The 19,934-nt window shown below is 28.9% G+C and overlaps 2 protein-coding genes across 5 annotated transcripts; both read right to left on the bottom strand.

The window, feature by feature from the left end:
* Window positions 1-1,900: 1,900 nt before the first annotated feature.
* Window positions 1,901-9,917, bottom strand: LOC130935872 (caffeoylshikimate esterase-like). 4 transcript variants are annotated; one of them, XM_057865782.1, is made up of 7 exons: window positions 9,715-9,917; window positions 9,522-9,625; window positions 9,360-9,392; window positions 6,900-7,046; window positions 3,627-3,757; window positions 2,755-2,907; window positions 1,901-2,554 (listed from the first exon to the last, which is right to left on the bottom strand). In XM_057865782.1, exons 2-7 carry the CDS (start codon window positions 9,586-9,588, stop codon window positions 2,078-2,080), a joined length of 1,008 nt encoding a protein of 335 aa, XP_057721765.1. In that variant the 5' UTR covers window positions 9,589-9,625; window positions 9,715-9,917; the 3' UTR covers window positions 1,901-2,077. The 4 variants fall into 4 exon arrangements, with proteins under 4 accessions (XP_057721765.1, XP_057721766.1, XP_057721763.1 ...); XM_057865783.1 differs by having other exon boundaries at window positions 9,522-9,622; XM_057865780.1 differs by having other exon boundaries at window positions 9,522-9,612.
* Window positions 9,918-13,510: 3,593 nt separating this feature from the next.
* LOC130935756 (uncharacterized) lies at window positions 13,511-18,311 on the bottom strand. The gene is made up of 11 exons (XM_057865638.1): window positions 17,893-18,311; window positions 17,457-17,619; window positions 16,757-17,241; window positions 16,455-16,676; window positions 15,920-16,240; window positions 15,341-15,694; window positions 15,176-15,256; window positions 14,978-15,055; window positions 14,501-14,884; window positions 14,105-14,236; window positions 13,511-13,955 (listed from the first exon to the last, which is right to left on the bottom strand). Exons 1-11 carry the CDS (start codon window positions 18,226-18,228, stop codon window positions 13,806-13,808), a joined length of 2,706 nt encoding a protein of 901 aa, XP_057721621.1. The 5' UTR covers window positions 18,229-18,311; the 3' UTR covers window positions 13,511-13,805.
* Between the last annotated feature and the right edge of the window lie 1,623 nt (window positions 18,312-19,934).

The raw sequence follows: 19,934 nt of genomic DNA, 5'->3' as shown, positions 1-19,934 counted from the left end.
CTAAAAAATATGATGAATTCTAATTAATCTCTTTAAATATATTTTGATATAAATAAATACCCAAAGACCATAAGAATTTATTATTTTTTACCATTAACTCAATTTTTTTAATCTGATAATTTAACAATATACTTTTAACATATATTTTTTAACATCTATTAATGTCTAATTACTTACCAAAAATAATAAATTTTACTGATTCTAACATTTCTTTTATTAAATCTGATATTTTTGTTTTGCTACTTTAGCAAGAATGAAATTTAAAATTAAAACCTTGTGTATATTAGCCAAGACTTTTATTACTATCTCTCTTGTAATGGTTCCAAATATCCCAAATTTATGCAAGTTTGACTTCCGCCACCGCCTTTTCACTCACCACTAAGTGTGTGTTTGGATTTCAGTTTGCAAACGGGAGTTTGCATAAAAGTGATTTTGCAAACTTGCTTTTGATGAAAAGTAAGTTTGTGTTAACGTGATTTATGTTTGGCAATCTTTATATCAAAATTAATTATAGTAAAATAAATGTTGTTTGGATTATACTATTCAAAATCACTTTTAGGTGAAAAATGACTAAAATAGACATCAACTTAAATAATTTTTTTATATTATCCAGTTATTTTAATTTAGATATTTGAATAACTTTATTAATTAATTTTATAATAAAATTAATATTTATTTATTAAAATAAAAATAACATATAAAAATTAGCAAAATATATTTTATATTAAAAATAAGAAATATGAATTATATATATAAGTATTTAATCAAATATATTACATTTTTTCAAATTTTAAATATTAACGTGAAAATATTAATTTAGTATTTTTTTACATTTATTTTTGTTTTAATACTCTCAATAATCTTATTCTTAATATTATTTTAGAATTCAACATATAATTTTATTAATACATATGATTAATTTTTTATTTAATTTATCTTTTTTAATGGGATCATAATTTATATTATAAAAAAATTACAATAAAAAATTGTATATACCAGAATTATAATTATACAAAAGAATACTAAAAATAATAAAATTAAATATTTATCCTGGTAGCGATGAAAATAAATCTAAAAATTCTTGATGATGTATTTTATATAGTATATTTTTAGTTCTTTTAGTACTCTTTTTTAGTACCTATAGTTTTTTACTATTATTATTATTTATGGTTAATTTTTTTTTAATTTACTTTACCTAATGTGATCAATAAATTATATTATGAAAAGATAATAATAATATAATATACAAAAATCACAATTATAAGAGCGTATAATATTAAATAAAAATTTAACAAAAAATAAAAATAATAAATAATAGAAAAAGAGAGCTCATATATAAGGAGAAATAATAAAAATTCCATAAATAATACAATAACATGTTTCAAGGATAAAATTGGTAAAGAAAAATAGATGCTTAATGTAAATAGCTAAAAGCTCGTTAGTGAAACGCAAAAGCTAGAAATTGTTGCTTCTAGCAAACTTGGGTTTGACATCAAAATCACTTCTGCGTTTGCCAAATCAAAAGTTAGCCAAACAAAAAATTGAAACTTTCAATAAGCTTAAACGTGCTTTTTCTCTTCAAATGGGTTTGCCAAACACACCCTAAAACCTTGAATATCTCGGTAATCCTTGCTTACACAATCCACCTTTATATATTATTATTATTATTATTGGATTTAGATCCACTAAAGTTTGAATTTCACTTTAAAGAGTAAAATGAGATCTCTCACCATTTATTTTATAGGTGTGACCAAGAATAAATTCAAACTTTAGAGGATTACATTTTACTCTTTAAAGTAAAATTCAAACTTTAGAAGATCTAAATTCATTATTATTATTAGGCTTCATGTTCATATATTATTATTATTATTACGCTTAATATATGAGATTTTCACCTTATTATGCTGTTGGAACTTGTAGTTAAGTCAAACATGAAACATTATGTTGTTAGGCACATACATAAGTTGTTTACACTCCACATACAGCAGGAATAGCTAGCTACCTCAGCTTATTTACCCAATGTTATTAACATACTGATCACATATATTTGATAAACAAGGTAGAACAAGGATTTAGTCTAAGTTGCAGAATGGTGCAGGGAATTGCGTCTTTTCAACCCACAGAGATAGCTTCTCCTCCTCTTGATGATGTGTGTTTTATGGAGAACACTGCTAGTAGTAGTCGTCTTATTAGCGGTGGTAGCACAGGGTTGAAGAGTAGAATGGGACGATGAAAGATTATTGGTGGTATTGTGTGTGTCTAACCACGTAATGATGTCATCAAAGACAATGTCGATGTTGTCATCAGGCTCACCAGAAGTCAAACCATGCCACATAGAAGGGTAGAGTTTGATGGTCTTGTCTTTGCTACTTGCTCTCTCATACAATGCCCCACTCACATCAGGGTCAGTCACTGTGTCTGCTTCGCCATGCAACACAAAGAATGGCAGAGTCACTTTGTATAAACTCTCCTCAATACTCATGCTTGTTCTCAACATCTCTAGTGCTGTTTTCAGCCGAGGCCTCTCTTGGTATATCAGCGTGTTCTTCCTTATCTGCACCCACCTATCCCTTTAGATATATAGAAAATATCGGAGGCCATGAATTGAGTATATAGAAACTCAAGTGTAGTTAAATTCGTGTAAAGTTGATACTTAAAAGTCGTCGACTAAATTATCATTTAACGATTTTTAACTATTAACTTTACATGAAGTTAACTGTATCTAAGTCAAACTGTAGATGAAGAATGTGTCACCCTTTCTCGTTTGGCAGGGTCTTTGAAGGCTGAGTTGATGACATCCTTAGTGGGGACGATCTTCCACTTTGGAATTATATCTTCTACTTTAGTCAGTATATTGATCACCACCTGGTGTGGTTTCACGTTCTCTGATATCTGCATTACATATTTCTTTAACTACTTTCAATTTTCACACAATTACTTACCTAGCTAAAACATCTTTAGATAAGTTGATTCCTATTATGTTAGGCAGTTTAATAAAACGTGTCAATATTTAGACTTATTTTGTTTGAAGTGAAATAGAGAAAGAAAAAAAGGGATAAATTTTAAATTTTAACGTGCAATTACAAAAAAAAATTAATTTCTCTTTTCTTTATTTCCTCTATTTCTTTCTTATTTTACTCCAAACAAACAAAGTCTTAAATTATAAATATTTATAAAAAAAATTTCATACGAGCAGTTGCTTTCAAACTAGCATAATTAATAAAAAAAAATGGACAGAAAAAAATCAATAAAAGAATAAATTTGACATAAGATATAAAAAGAAAATATTAAATAATTAGTATTTTTATTTGTCTTACATTTTAATCGTCGTGTTCTTAAGTACTAGACACATTTTATAATTTGTAACCACTAATTAATTATCATTAATATTTTTAATAGTGTAAAATTATATCTAATAATATAAAATTATATATTTTTTATGGTTAAATACCGGCTAAATTTAATAAAAGTGCCTGAGACTTTTTCTATTAGTTAAATTTTTATTTTTTACTAAAATCATTAACTCCTTAATATTCTCCATACAAAAATATTATTTTATGCTAATAATTATTTTTATAGAAATAAAGAAAATAAAAAATATTATGCGATTATATATACATTCATACCTTACACATGGGTGCAACAAGAACGGCACCGTCCCAAAAAGAATGGTGCTTCATATGCAAAAGTAGGGCCACAGCCCCTCCCATGGATTCCCCATACAAGAACCTGGGTTTTCCACGGTACTCTTCAAGCCCTATCACCACAGATAATGCATTCGCAAATGAATTAAACTATAGGAAGGTTTTCAAGTATATCATTGTACTTTTCTGGCATACTGGTATTTCAATTCTTTTAGCCATTAAGATTTATATTAAATAATTTATATAGTTCAGATTGAGTTAACAAAACTATTGTAAGCATGCAATTTGAAAAGTTCACCAAGCATATGCAACCGGTCTTTTCTTTCTCCAGTTTGAATTGGTTCAAAATTCCATGTTTGTGCAACTTGTATTTGCGTTGCAAATTTTTAGCCTTTTCTTTTTCAAGCCAATAATATGTTGTAGAGTACTAGAGTAAGCTGAAACTAAGTTTGAAGTCACGCTTTTCTAGTAACCCTTTCATATATTAAAACCAAACAAAAATAATTATGCAACTAGTATAAAAATAAAAAAAATATTTGATAATTTGAAAAATTAATCAATATTCAGTTTTGATAAATATTATTTAGTGATTTTTAGTCATATTAAAAAATATATTATAAATCTAAAAAATATATACTAATATTTTTTAATAATTATTTCTATATTTTAAAATGACTATCAATTATACGTGTATGTATATAGATAAAAAAACAAATGCTACGATATTTCGGTTTAATTAACAAGTATAGTTTATTATATGCTATTAGAAATATGACACTACTATAATAATAATAATAATAATAATAATAATAATAATAATAATAAAAGTTATTTTTTATCATCCTATTTATTGCAACCAAAAATTAAATGCAAATTTTTTTTATAAAAATGACATCCTATTTAACATTATTTGATTTCTTATACATATATTCAAAGCAAAAAGATAAAAAAATATAATGAAAATTTTCTCATGAATTAAAAACGAATTTTATTTTGAGATGATTTTTAAGTAGTATCATATATATTCTTATTAGTAATTACATAAAATTAACTAGCCTATGATTTCAATTATTTAATATATACACGTGAATCCAAATACACTTCTACCTAATATATATATATATATATATATAAAGATGTTTGGAATATTAAAATCTTTATAATGTGTTGGTTTTTCTCTAGAAAAGTATAAAAATACTTTTTTTGCTCTTAAGAATTTGAATCAAAGATTTTATATATATGCACACATGATCAAGTGACACCAATAAAACTAGAAATAATAATCTTTCATTATTTTTTATGAAAGACATTGTTAAATAAAAAATTTATACTTTATAACATTTAGCCATTTTATTTTTTTTAAATGAACTTATGACATTATAAAATTAAAAAAACATTTCTAAGAAAAAATAAGTAAAATAGTATTTAGTTGAAATAAAATCAAAATTATAAATAATCATATCATGTTATTTTTTATGAAAGAATAATATAACATAATAAATCAAATTCAATAATTATATCCGCGATTTTTATCTGAATCCGATCCGCAAATTACAGATATTGATTCGATCCGCACACTAATAAGATCGGATTGCGAATTTTATGTAAGAATCCGCATATCTGCGGATCCACAAAAATAAATAAATAAATATTTTTTATGTTTCAACTAATAATTATCATATATGTTGTATTATTTTATTTTTATTATTTAAGAAAAGTATGTTTAATAATATTTTAAGAATAAATAATTAAAAAAAAAATTTATTGATATTTTTTTAATCAAAATAAGTTTTAAAATATTTTTTATATTTTACGGATATTTTTGAGATCTGATCTGATTCGATCCAATCTAATCTGCAATTGTACAATTAAATTAATTTTAAAAATAAAAAATATAAGTTCAAAAAATTGTGTTTTATATTTGTATTTAAATTCATACTTTTCTTACTACATTTAAATATTAATAAACCCGAAACATATACATAATAAATGAAAGCATTTTCGTACAATAAAGGAAAAGACATACATTCATAAATAACATTAAATAGTTGCATATAGCTATAGAGTTATGGGTTTATTTGCTAGTAATAAAGTCTTGTTAATTTCATAAATAATTGTCCCTTATAAAATATACATTATATAACCAGCAGGTAAGCAATTTGAATTTAAAATTTTTAAAATAAAACTTACTTCTAAAATTAATATTATGATATTTATATAATTTAATATATTTAAAATTTTAGTATCATGCATGCATTAATAAAAAGAATTCAGACTATTTTTGAAGTTACGATAATCTCATTAATTATATATAAAGTCTTGACTCGTGACATTGTATTTTTGAAAAAATACAATCATTCTTATATGCCAAAATGATTGCTTTTTAATCTCTTAGATTCATTTAAAAAATAATGTATTCAAATATTTATTTTATTTAGATATACTAACTTTTTAATAAAATTTAAAAAATAGATACTTATTTTGAAAAAGGAATATTAAATATCAAATAACTTTTAGACAAAAAAAATTAAAAATAAAAAATATAAATGAAGATAAAATAAAAAAATTTAGATATAAAAAAGAATTTATTAGAAAAAGAAGTTGACTAAATTAATGAAAACTTTTATTTAAAATTTTATTTAAAATAAGAAATATAAAAATTTAATGAATTACAAATTATGTTAAACTTTTTATAAGTAAAGAGATTAAATAAAATGGTTAAATGTATGCAAATTGATGTAAGAAAAACATGACATTTTAATAGATGCATATCTATTTTATCTAGTAAATAAAATTACTAGATAAGTTAGCCCATTAGCTGTAAGCCATGTATAGCGCGGGTTGCCTTGAAAGTTGAAACTCTTATCAAGTATCAACATAAAACAACAAAGCCGATGGTCAATGCTGTGTCAATAGACTCGGTGCCATTCAGTCTTTTTACACATTGTTCTAAGGATATTTTAGGTATTGCATTATTTGCTACATAACAAATGTTTTACCAGCTACCGTTTCGTACATGGCATAGCAGTATTTCAGTAAAGTGGATGGAACATGTGAAAATTCTTCTAAACTAGATATATATATATTATTTTTTTTTTCAAGTTATAATTGAGATTTGAACTCAAAACCTTTAAGTGAAGACATGCTATTTAAATTATACTTCATTGACAATGAATCAAACTAATTAACTGCATATGTAATTATTAATTTTATATATGGAATAAATAAAGTCAACGAGTTAGTTGAAGTCCGTACCGGTGACTGAGCTGAAAAAGTCAAAGCAATCGTGAACAATATTATCAAATTTCTTGATGTAACAACGGGCACCTTGGGATTTTCCATGTCCTTCATAATCCACACCGTACACGGCGTACCTCGCACAAGCTAGCCTTACTCCACATTCTACACTCCAACCATATTCAATTCAACATCAAAATTAATGTAGCATAGGCAATTACTTTTACAACCATGCTATCAATTATATGCATATTTAACAGTAACATTAAAGATTGCACAATCATCAAAAGACGATTCACCTACTCGCAAGTTGCCGGCCACATTAGTTGTATTTGTCCACCTAATTAAAATCTCTCTTACCAAGAGCTCTTGTTATTATTATTATTGACTCTCATGGTGGTTAGGTTTTGATTTTTAATTTCGGTCACTAGAGTGGTTGGATTTTCCGAAAGAGCTTTTACAGTTTCTATTCAATATAAATATATTAAAGCTTAATTCTATGGTATTTTTTGTTTGGTGTCTAATTTTTATTTAATTATTTTTTATAATAACTAAAATATTTAAAATTTTTTAATTTTTATACTTTTAAATTTAAAATTAATTATTTAACTTATTTTAGTAGTTCGACAATGTCTTTTAAGTACCATAACAAACACCTATATTAAAACCTCAAGAATTTTAGTTTAATAGTGAAGAAATTTTTTATAACTAAAACTTGTTATACTCTACAAAAACCGGATGAATATTTATTTTCTTAAAACCTAAAAAAACTTGATTTTTCAAAAAGGAGCTTTTCATAATTATATATCTTTAATGAGTAGAGACTAAGACACTTTAAGATAACTCAAGAAATTGATTGTTTCAAAATGAATTGGTACGGTCAAATGGTCAATACTAGATTACATACATAGACAAGACCACAAACGAAGTTCTGCGATTGAATACAGAAAAGAAAAAAAAGTGTTAAGGTATTAGTAGAATTTATAATGTATATTTATTAATTAGTTATTATTAATATTTTTAATAATATAAAATAATATTAAATAATATAAAATTATTTATTAATAATTAAATATTAATTAAATTTTCATAAAAATGCTCACTCCTTCACTTTTTCAAAAAAAAAAAAAGAAATTGGAAAGACATCTCAACATTCAGCAGGAGCAGGATACTAGTACAAATTAGGACAGAAGATCATATACATATTCAAAGTATTAAATGATTCTTTCTACAAATAATGTGACCACCGCCAACTCCACAAGTGATTTCATAACACCAATGCCTAGTAATATGGCTACAGCTAAAGTGGCGACAGTGCAATTAATGTTTTGATTGCAACAATTTTTGTGTGAATTAATAATTTAATATTGGTGGATCCTCGCTTCTCAATTCTCATTTCTCAAAGTTATCTTCCTCCATTTTTTTTAAATTTCTTTTATCCCATGGAAAGGCTTCTTCATAAATTTGAGTTAATTATGCTCACGCCAACGCTATAGCTATGTGCCACATGTTGCATATAAATCGTAACTATACATACCGTGGTTTAGTTGGTTCAACCGTAACATCACTTGGCAACGGTAGCTAGACTAGATGGCACTATATTGGAAGGTAACCTAACTAATCAAGTAGATGATGAGAGTTCAATTACTAATTTTGTTTTTGAGAAATGGACCAGACGCTAATAAACCCAAGTTAGGGGAACTAATTAAATTATGTTGCTAGAAAAAACAATCATGCACCTGATAGGTGGATTCAAGTAAATTTTGATTAAGGAGAATATATGGCTATGTAGTTAATTATATATTATTATTTTGTTTTATGTTGGAGGTTCAACCACTGGCACCAGAAAGTGAAAATCTATCTTCCCAAAATATTAAACTGATTTTGGGTTCAGCAAGATTCGAACTCTTAAGCTTTTAGATTTAGTACTCTAATACCATGTCATTAATACCACTCATTCTAAAAGGTTCAACTAATAAAAAAAGTAAACTAATAGTTATATCTCTAATACTCCATAAACTTTCATTGTATACATTGTACAAATATTCTATTGGCTCCTCATACTTTTCCCTTTTTTATTTGTGAGTGAAAAAAAGACCATTTCTAAATTTATTGAAAATTCATTTTCTCAATTTTTTTTCTCTCGCTAATGTTGTAAAATATGATCTCACCTAACAATATTAATAGAAAAAAAAAATAAAAAATGAAAAATCTATTGTTATATGAACAAGGGTTAATATTGCAAGGGTGACATAAAATTAATTTTATATTAAAAAGAATAACAAAGAGTGAAAAATTTATGAGACAAAAGATTCATTAATCTAACAGCAGGTTAGGACCAAAATCTTAATAAATATTATTTTCAGGATATATATAGCATTAAGAAAAAGGAAAAAATGGAGAGGAGAAAAGAGGTGAGTTAAAGTAGATGAGAGTTTGAGAGTAGAAGAGTAATTGATTAAGAAGAACATTTATTACCTCTCATGAAGCGACTGCACTCCATGCCATACCCTGCAAATTAATGAAGAGAGGAGGCAAAGTTAAATCAGTCACAACTCACACACATGATGCACCCACTAATTAATAACCAGAAAGAGACGCCAATTAATTAAGAAATTAAAGAAAATGAATGAATGATACCATGGCAAAGGAAGACAAGAGCCTTTGGAGAAGATAGAGGTAACCATTTGCATGTAAAAAGTTGCATTCCTCTTGAATTTCTCCAGTACTCCTGTTCGTTCCTACTTAATTATTAGTATATGAATATATCACCATTTTTTATCACTGTCACTATAATAATATGAATTTACTTACTTACTTACTTACTTCTTACCTCTTGATATTCAAACTCTAAATCCATTAAACTAAATTATATTGTAGCTACAAGAGACCAAGGTGATGATGGATCTGAAAGTTATGTTGATGAGTAGAAAAAGCATGCAGCAAAATCAGAGGAATAATGATGAAGATGGCATGAACGAGCTTAGCTTGAGAGAGAAATATGTAGAAGGGAAGTGAATAAGCAGAGCATGTTTCTTTCATATGTATATACGCTTACACACATGAATTTTGATGTAGGTCCCTTTCTTATATACATAGACGGCGTTGAATTTACCAATTAATTTAGAATTTTTTTTTATCTGATAAGGAGATTTAAATTCGCGACCTCTTTGATGGATATGCTTTTTTTTTTAAATCAAAGATAAGAATACTCGAACCCGCAACTCTTAGGTAAGTACAGAGATATTATGTCATTTGAATTATAACTTATTGTTACCAATTAATTTAGAATAATGTTAGACAAACAATAATTTAAAATTATTTTATTTGATTTAATATTTATAATTATACATTTTTTTATATTTGATATTATATATTTATTCTAATAATAATTAATAAATACAAATAAAAGAAAAAAAAGAAAATTATGACTACTTATAGTTTTTAAATAGTGCCAAACATTTTTGTTATATTAAAAGTCCTTTTCTCCTATATTAACAGAAATAGTAATAAACAATAACAAACAAGCCAATTTGGTGCAGATTTAAAGAAAAATATCAGAGGTGAGTAAAATTTATTTTTTTGGTCAGTAGTTAGTCAATATTTAAAAGTGTAGATTAAAAATATGTCACTGAATTGCTGGATTGATGGTTAAGAATGCTAATAAAAAAATAATAAATTTTGCTGATTTTTTTTATTTTAAGTGGTTAAAAAATAATTATTTTGTAAAAAAAATGTTAAAGGACTAATATTTTTAGCAAGAAAAAATAATAAAAAATTAATTAATATTAACTTAAAAATAAAATAAATAAAAAATGTTAAGAGTAATTATCTAATATTTTTCTACGTCTCTACCTCAAAGAGAGGGAGTTAATTTTCTTGTTCTATCATTAACGCTCAAATTTAGGTGACTTAATTTGAAGGAAGGAGCACCTACGCCTCCAACCCAAATTACCCAAAGTATTCAACTATTCATAATATAAAATAGAAACGTCCAGATATAAATTCCTTGATTGCATTGTACAAGTATTTTAGACTAGTTCACACTGGTCTGGTCGGTGGTAACGTCCCCTCATCATCACAGTTCTCTAGTCCTAATTTCCAGTTTCAACATTTAATTTGCCGATACACATGCACATACATTAGCAATAATATTAATTGTCTTCTCTAGGATCAGATTATACATATATAGTAGATATATATGACATGATAAAGTTTCATTTTCGAAAAATAAATAATAATGAGCTTGATGGACTGTTTACTTTCCTTTGGAATTGGTACTCAATTCTAGTGACTTCTAGTAGTAGTTAGTTGCACAACATAATGGATTCGTAAATATGGTTCAGAAAAAGGATAGGTGTAAAATGGTGGTACGCATAATAAACACAGTGGTCTCTGCTCTGTACTACTCTGTAGACTGTGTAGGACGGATAGAGGTCACTTTTACTCTCGATAAAAACACATCAAATTTATAGAAAGTTTTTTTTTTTAAATTTAGCATATTGAAAAATATGCTTATTGGGAAAAAAAAAAACCTTAAACGCAATATCGCTTAAAATTATGAAAGCAATATCTCACGCGTTTTAACTACGAAAAAAAAAATTATTAGATGAAACATAATACTATTAAAGGTTGCCAGGCTGGGTTTACCTGCATGTAAACCACATAACAAGTTTTCCACGGTGGAAAACTTGAACAAAGCATTTGAGATTGATTAATGCTAGGTAATCAATAATTTTTTTGAATAACATAAATAATTATCAATCAAATTAAAACACACTATTTTTTAGATTATTCATTTAAATTTTAATATTAGAATAACTATTTTCACACCTAATAAAATGAACATCCAATATATTTATTATTCACATTATTTAATATTTTTATTATCTATCTATACTTTTCGTTTGAGATTATGCTAAGAAAATAAGTTCTCCACGAAATAAAACTTGAAAAGCATGAATAGTTTGGAAAGTGCAAGCAAATTGGTCAAACCACACCGCCTTTGACGTATGCATCTTCTTCTCTATAGGTGGTCCTGCTCCTTCTACCCACTTTTCTTGCATTGAGAGAATGATAACTATTAATTTTTGTAGGTCCTGATTGAATGTGGAAACCCCATAGTTGTCACTGTAGCTTTCTGTACTAGAAGCTCAAAGTGGCCGAAAATGGACAACCTTTTTCTCCTTTCTTGTCAAACCACCTTAACGCATTTGGTACAGGCATTATGATTTATGGGAGAAAAAAAAGCTACGGATTTCACATTTTCCGTTGTCTAATTATATTATTACTTTCCCAATCTATCTTAACTCTCATTTGTTCTGGCAACGGAATCCTGTCAAAATAATCAGGAACACAACATTAAGTTACAAGATTAGAAAATTTGTTGTGAATGTGGCGTTAAAAGATACTTGTTAAATAAAAGAAACATTTTTAACGCATTCAGTATATTAAGATTTTGAGAAAGATTAGTTAAACAAATTATTTTTGTAACCAAATTTAATCAAGTCTTTTTTTTTTCTTATGCATCTTTTCTATTTTTCTTCAACTAATTTTTATTGTATCAGAAAACTATTAGACTGACTAGACTAAATAACTTTGTCATTGGTCATGTAACTCACCATAAAATTTTAACATGTTTAATTTGTAAGCATTTTTTTTTTTTTTACTCTATTGGCAATAAGAGTTTGACAAAATAAAAAGCTGAGTTAAATACTTCAGATTTTAGAAACTTCGATTCGTTGTTTTGACTTTGCTTTCTTCCTTAAATGAAGCTATAACCTACCCATCATCCAGCCCCATAATACTTGTTTGGATAGCAAATGTTTTTGTTGAATTAATCAACGAAGAACCAAATAAATATGTTTTCGTCGAGTCCAACTAAAAATCTAAATTTTAGCAACTACTTTCAACAAACTTTTTGTAATTTGTTTATATTTATAATTTCCCTTTTCTATCTTTTTTTTTTCTTTTTCTTCCTCCTAAGTCCTAACACCACTCTTAATCCACCACCACCATATTTTTCCTCTCACTGCCAACAATCCTCCAATCACTGTTAGCAATCCTCTAATACTGCTATTAGAGATATATTCATTAATATTACTTTCTATTAGTTTAAATTTTTAGGATAAATAATTTCATGACATTTTAGGATAAATAATTTCATGACATAATATAAAAACTCTAAATTCTGAAAGATCTTAAATTCGATTTTTGGTGAAATCCAAAAATAAAAAAATTAGTATAAGACAAATAAAAGAAAAAAAATATGCGAAAACAAGCAAATCCAAAAAAAAATTTCGTGCTTGAAAACAAGTATTAGAAATATAATCATTAATATTATCTTTTCTAGTATCAACTTAAACTTTTAAAATGAATAATTTCATGACAATTGCCACCCACTAGCCACCTGTGATCACTCTCCAGTAACCACTGTCCACTGCCATCAGTCTCTTAAACACTAAATTCTAAATCTTAAATCTTATATTTTAATCTTAAACCTTAAATTTAAAATTCTAAACTATATCCTAAATTTTAAACCCTCGAAACGGTAAAGGCTAAATATATCGAAAACATGATACCAGATCTGTCTAATTTAGGGCATAGCATAGCCTTAAAGTCGTTTGACATTTAGATGGATAACAGATTCTTTACCAAAGCATGCAGTGTAATACATAATTACAAATAAGTAAAATTCTCATTAAGCATTAGATGGAAAAAGTTTAACTAAATAAATAAATAATACACGAGATATTTCCCGCCCCACCTCCCCCTCTTCTGTTTCTCTTTGTATAGGGCTCTTCCTTTTTTAACTCGGAAAATACATCACTACATTCATTGTATTGTACTCCTAGATACTGAAAAATTGAAATAATAAATTGAACAGGGAACGGAATCAAAACTCCCTGACGATTAAATTTTACACTAAACCGTTGTTTTCTTCATGGATCTGCCACCACTGCCTTTATTTTTCTTGGATCTATGCTTATCTCCACCCCGTTGCTCTGGTTTTCCATGTGGATTCACTTCCTCAAACTCTATTGGTTTTATGATAACACCTGGTCTCTTCACCACCTGCACATACAATAGTTGTTTCAATATGAGAGAGAGAAAGGAACACATAATGCATCTTACAGCTATTTTTCAAATAGTTCTCTGGTCACCACTTCAAAGAACAGCATGATACTACAGCATTCGAGAAATTCAACAATGACAACACTTACTTCAGGCCGGGTAAGAGGTCCGATTGCAGTTGCCGGGTTAAATTCTGGTCCAATGGGGACACGCATGCTCTGTTCAAAAGCCTCTTTAGAAGTAAAAGGAAACGGCAATGCTTTTGTGTGGAGTTTCTCAGCCTGCCATATCCAAAAGGAAACATAAGATTGAAACCTCAATCATCATGATTGAATCATTAATGCCACACAATTGAAAACAATAAGCATGAACCTAGTCAGCACATAACCGGGAGCAAAATGCAAATGGTAGCTAGCTATAGGATTCAATCACTAAATCGTGAAACAGAAGGTCTGAAAAACGTGAAGTTCTACTGAAAGATAGAGCAACTATAACCAGAGAGCTCTGTGAAAAAAAATATATTACTGGACAATAGTGCCACTAACCTTCTTATTTATCTTTTCAGAGATTATCACATTTTTTAGCCGAGCATCCTTTCTCTTCTTAATAGCTTCTTCCCTCTTTTTCTGGGCATTTTCATGCTCTTTCAGCATCCAAGATGGTAAACCTTTCTTTTTCTGTACATGCGTCCATTGCCCCCAGCCAGGAAGTAATACAGGCTTTTCTGGCTCGGGATTTTCTTCATTGAGAATCTCCATCTTATACTTGTCAAACTCATCTTCTACATCATCCCCCGCAAAAGCTTGCCGAATGAGCTCTTCCTGAGAAGGAAGCTCATAAGATAGATTGGAACCAGCAGTCAGAATTCCGTCAACCATCTGTCCTTCACTATCTGTATCACTATCCTCTTCAGCTTCTTTTACAGTATCCTAGGAAACCAAAATAAATATACAAATAAATCAGGCTATATCAACAATATTGCTTATATGTTTAAACAAATGTAAATAGTTTATAATTCATACTTTTATATCTTGCCTAACGGGTCCTGCAGCAATTGCAGACTTCTTGCAATTTGTGCCGCCTTCATTTCTGTTTTTAGCCTGCTCATCATAAGTCCATCAGTACATAATTCCAATAAATTATACAAAATTTTTACATCATAAAAAGATACTAGAAATATCAATTTTCAAAACACAACATGATCTAAAAAGCATTCAAACCTTTTTCCATGTATCTGATACAAATAAGGAAACTTCATATGTCGTTTTTGGCCCAGGATTTTTTACAATCTCATTAAAGTCCTGCAATAAAAAAATGCAACGTATCAAATTTAATGATCAAGCAACAAAGTTTAGAATAGGTCCAAAAACTGGGAATTTCATCACCTTAAATACAGATTCCTGATGATTATCAGTGTCTTCTTGAATCAAGACTGCATCACTGTTCACATCTTTCTGCAAAATATTACTTCCCCCAGTCTCTATATTGCCATTTTTACTGGCCCTTATGTCATCCTCACCGTCACTGCCACCGTAATTGTAATCTGATTTCACCTTATTACCTGCATCAGAGATATGGGTTTTAGATGCTCCAAACACTCTTCTGCCACTGATAGAAGTGGTTTCTGGTTCTTCTGAGCCAACAGAGTTCTCCAGCTTATTCTTGGAATCATTGTATTCTTGAAGAGCAAGGTTGGCTTCTTCAACAACTGCCTCTTTTCTCTTCTCCAATCCACGCCTCTAAAGCAGAGAAAACCGCGGGGGGGGGGGGGGGGGGGGGGGGGGGGATGATACAGCATATTAATAAGAAAACCTCCTAACTGAAAAATTTAAAACATAGATAAATGCATCTTCCTCACAGTTGGATGTTTTAATACAATAAATAATTGAATAACTAGCATTTCATGAAAGGTTACATTACAAAATAATTCTTTGAAGAAAAATTAAGAACCAATGTATAATTACCATGAAAGGAAGAGAAAGCAACCCGGACTTGGGAGTTTCATTATCTTCATCTATCACTTTCTTTGTCTTTTCTATTGCTTTTCTCAAAACCTTGGAAGCCATATCCTGATCAGAACCAGAATCTCCAGCATCCTCATCACTGCTATCATCACTGCTGCTGCTGCTATCCTTCATAGAGTGCATTTTTCTTGTCAGTTCAGCATGCCTTTGAAGTTGTTCAGCTATGGCAGCACGAGTTCCTTCATCTTGGCTGTTCAAACCACGTGTTAAGATACGCTTAGCCCACCGGTTCTGGTTTTTGTGTTTGAGTGTCATACGCTCCTGTAGCAAGTTGGTAAATCGAGGATTAAAAAGTAACATAATGCAAAGATATATGCATCCTCCTCAAGTTGGATGTTTTAACGGAATAAATAATCAAAGAACCAGCATGATGATATTAAATAAGTTAATAGACACCAATTTTCCTCTTCTAATTGATCAATTGATAAACTATTTATTTAAAAAAAATGTTCTTTCTTGAGGGATGATGTTATACCTCAGCTCTCAGGCGCTCTTGTTTCATGGCAAATTCTTTAGCAGCTTCAGGGTCCATTTGAATCTTAGAAACTTCGCTCTTCAATTTATCTTTCTTCAACAAACGATGATATGTTTTGGACTTGATCTTTTTGATACGCTTTGCCTTCATTTCATGACGGAAAAGAAGGCTCCGCATTTTAGCAATACGGCTTTGCCTATCCTTTTCTTCTTCAACAGAGACCTGTAAAGCATCATGAACTACATTTAACAATTGAAATGACATAAACCTAATACTTGGCCCTATATCGACAACAACATTACCATGTTCATCTCAAGAAGCCTAGAACCATCCATTTTATGAGCTTCCATAACTTTGTCATCAGAAACTAGTGCAGCCATTTTCCTCTCAAATTCAGTTCTGGGTTCAAATTCAGAAGCTATTGCCCCTACAGTTGAAAACCCTAAATCTACATTCTCATCAAATAAAAGAGTTGGTGCTTCTCTATTTCTCTGAATAATTTGCTGCCACTTCGTGACCTCTTTCTTTGATATTTCATAAGCTACCTTCCTCTCCACCTTTGCTTGATCTGCCGTTCGAAGCGGTGCATGTATAGGTTTAGAATTGTTCTCAATTTGTTGTATTCTTTTCCTAAGTTTTCCAAAACCAGGATTATCCTGAAGAGGATTCAAAAGGTCATCGATGCTAATTTGTCCATCACCATCCACAACATCACGACTAGGATTATATTCAGACTCCGGATATAGCTCTGGTATAACATCATCTTTCATCTTCCTCTTCTTCTTGCCTGCATTTTGGACAAGACTCACAATCAAACTTCTGAAAAATAAAATGCTAGACTTTGGATAAACAGCAGAGTGGTTCCCTACATGTGAATGCATCAAGCCTAAACAGTTCTTGGAGGAGAAAAGCTTCTAGCTAAAGTCAAATGTCATTCCCATCTAATATGCCAGCACCAGACTTGTCTTTTTTAAAAAAATAAATATAATGCAATTTTCTTACCTTCAAAAGCCTCACTTGGCATACCAGTAATTCCTTGTAACATCCTTGTATGCCTTCCATCACCTTCCTCGCTAGAATCATCATCAGCAGCACCTCCAGTCCTTTTCAACCCATCATCATCATCATCATCCTCGTTATCATCATCAGATTGTATACTCTCATCCTAAGAATACAAATGAACACGTAAATGACTATGAACCAGCACAAAGAGGATTAGTCCAATGATTAAATTCACCAATCTGTCAATCACCAAACCAATGAACTAACGATAACATCCTAAAAGCATTTCAACAGGATCATGACAAATCAATGTCAATGAACAAATTCACAGAATCACAAAAAAATGCATACAATGAGGTGCACAATTAATAGATTCAAAACTCGCAAACAATGAATCAGAAATAAAATAATTTCTCAGATTAATTTACTTATTTACCTCGGATTCATCAGAACGGTCAATAGGGAGCTGGAGGTTATCGACGGAACCAGGATCGTAGCGCTTGTTCCTCTTGGACTCCTCCTCGGCCTGTTGTTCCTCATACTCGTAAAAATCATGAGGGAGAAGATCGCGTTCTGCGGCGTCACCGTCAGCTGAATCGATATCTTGGTCGCTTTCAATGGGAGCGGTAGGGTTTAAGCGCTCCAGCTGCTTCTGCAACGAGGAGGGCAAACGAGGGCCCGTCTTCTTCTTCTTCTTGGCATTCCTGCTGGGCTTGGAGTGGCCTCTGCGGTGGCTGGTTTCGTCCCTGTGCTTCCGCTTGGTTACCGGCATGGCTGCGCCTCCGCGAGGGGGTTTCTGAGGAATGGCGGTTACTTTGGAGGCAATCCTCTTCCTCACTCACACTACAACCCTACTTCGCTAACTAAAATGATTAAATCTCTCCATTAAATTATTATCTTTTTATATTTTTAAATTTTATTTTAATGCACTAAGTAGATTTATCGGTGCATCCAGTTACGTAACCAGCAATAATAATTTTGATAATGTAAATAGTCATTTAAAAAATAAATTTAATGATAATTATATAAAATATTTTATATAATTAATATATTAAAATTAAACTCTTTTAATAAATGACAAAAGTTTATGCTTTTCATTCAATTTTTTTAAAAAACATTTGCTTAATTATTTGAAAAATGTCTAAAAAGAACATAGGTAAAAGTAAAATTTGATATCTTGACAGTTTTTAATTTCAAAATTTTTTTGTCATTTGCATTTTATATATATATATATATATATATATATATATATATATATTCTAAAATTATTTATGTCTAAGAAAAATATTTCATTTTTTTAAATAAAGTATTATACTTTAATTTTAAATTTTTTTTTACAATATATCTCATCCTCATTCGTAGTACATTTTGCTAGATTAAAATAATATTTACCTCATCAATAATGCATGTCTTTATTTTTGCTAGCTTTCGAAATCTTTTTTACAAATATAAATCTATTAAAACTAAAATGTCAATATTCTATTATTAGCTTATCATCTACAGTTCATACTGTTAAGTGGTTTTATTTACAGTTATGTAAGGTTTTTATATTTTTTATTTTACGGGAATATTCTTGTCTTTCTGTTTTTCCAAAACATGTCACATGTGAGCTTGGTTATTTTTTATATAATAAACCTTTTTTTGTGACTATTTATACAATAAGTGTGAGATTGAGTGATATAGTAAATACTATGTTTATCTTAATAAATATTCTTAAAGTATAAGTTTTAAAATAATATAATAAATAAATATTTGTTTACTAAAGCTTACATTATTTATTTCTCACATAAATATAATAAGAGAAATTTTTGTACATACAAATTTAACCCATCAATTTTAGTACATGCATACTAAAAATGTCTTACTAACTTGATTTAAAATACATCAAATTATTTATGGGTTTCAAAAATATTTATTTACGTGTCTACTGTCTATCTACATGTGTACGTTCTTTTATTATTATTCTTCTCAAAATTTGCTTGTATTTAAAGATAACATATTAAATTTATGGGTATATAAGAATTACACATATAGTTTAATCATTTTCTCTAACTGCTTACAGACATCAATTTAATTTTCATCAGGTCATAATTCATTGATCATTTTAATTCATGATGAATCCATGGTTATCATTTTGCTAATGCATATCGTTAAGTAATACGCGAGCATGCATTCTTAATTTCTTAATTATATAATAATTCTGAATTAGTTGTTGCGTTTATCAAGATAATAACTTTCAGTTCAAGTCTCCATTGAATTTTTCAAGTTCAGATTCTGTTGATACACACAGAAAAGAGCCACCTCTGGTGTTTTATACATAACAAGAAAGAAAGAAAGATAGAAAGAAAGAGAGAAAGAGAGCAATTACCTCAGACACATATTAAGGGGTGAGAAACCCGTGTTGGAGAAGGGGAGCGCGTGCAAAGTGTTCATCAATGGCATTCGGAAGAATGTGTGAAGAGAATTTGCACGTGCCCT

This window comes from Arachis stenosperma, chromosome 6 (assembly GCF_014773155.1).
Source record: "Arachis stenosperma cultivar V10309 chromosome 6, arast.V10309.gnm1.PFL2, whole genome shotgun sequence".
NCBI classification, from domain to species: Eukaryota; Viridiplantae; Streptophyta; class Magnoliopsida; order Fabales; family Fabaceae; genus Arachis; species Arachis stenosperma.
This window is presented reverse-complemented; position numbering and strand designations above follow the sequence as displayed.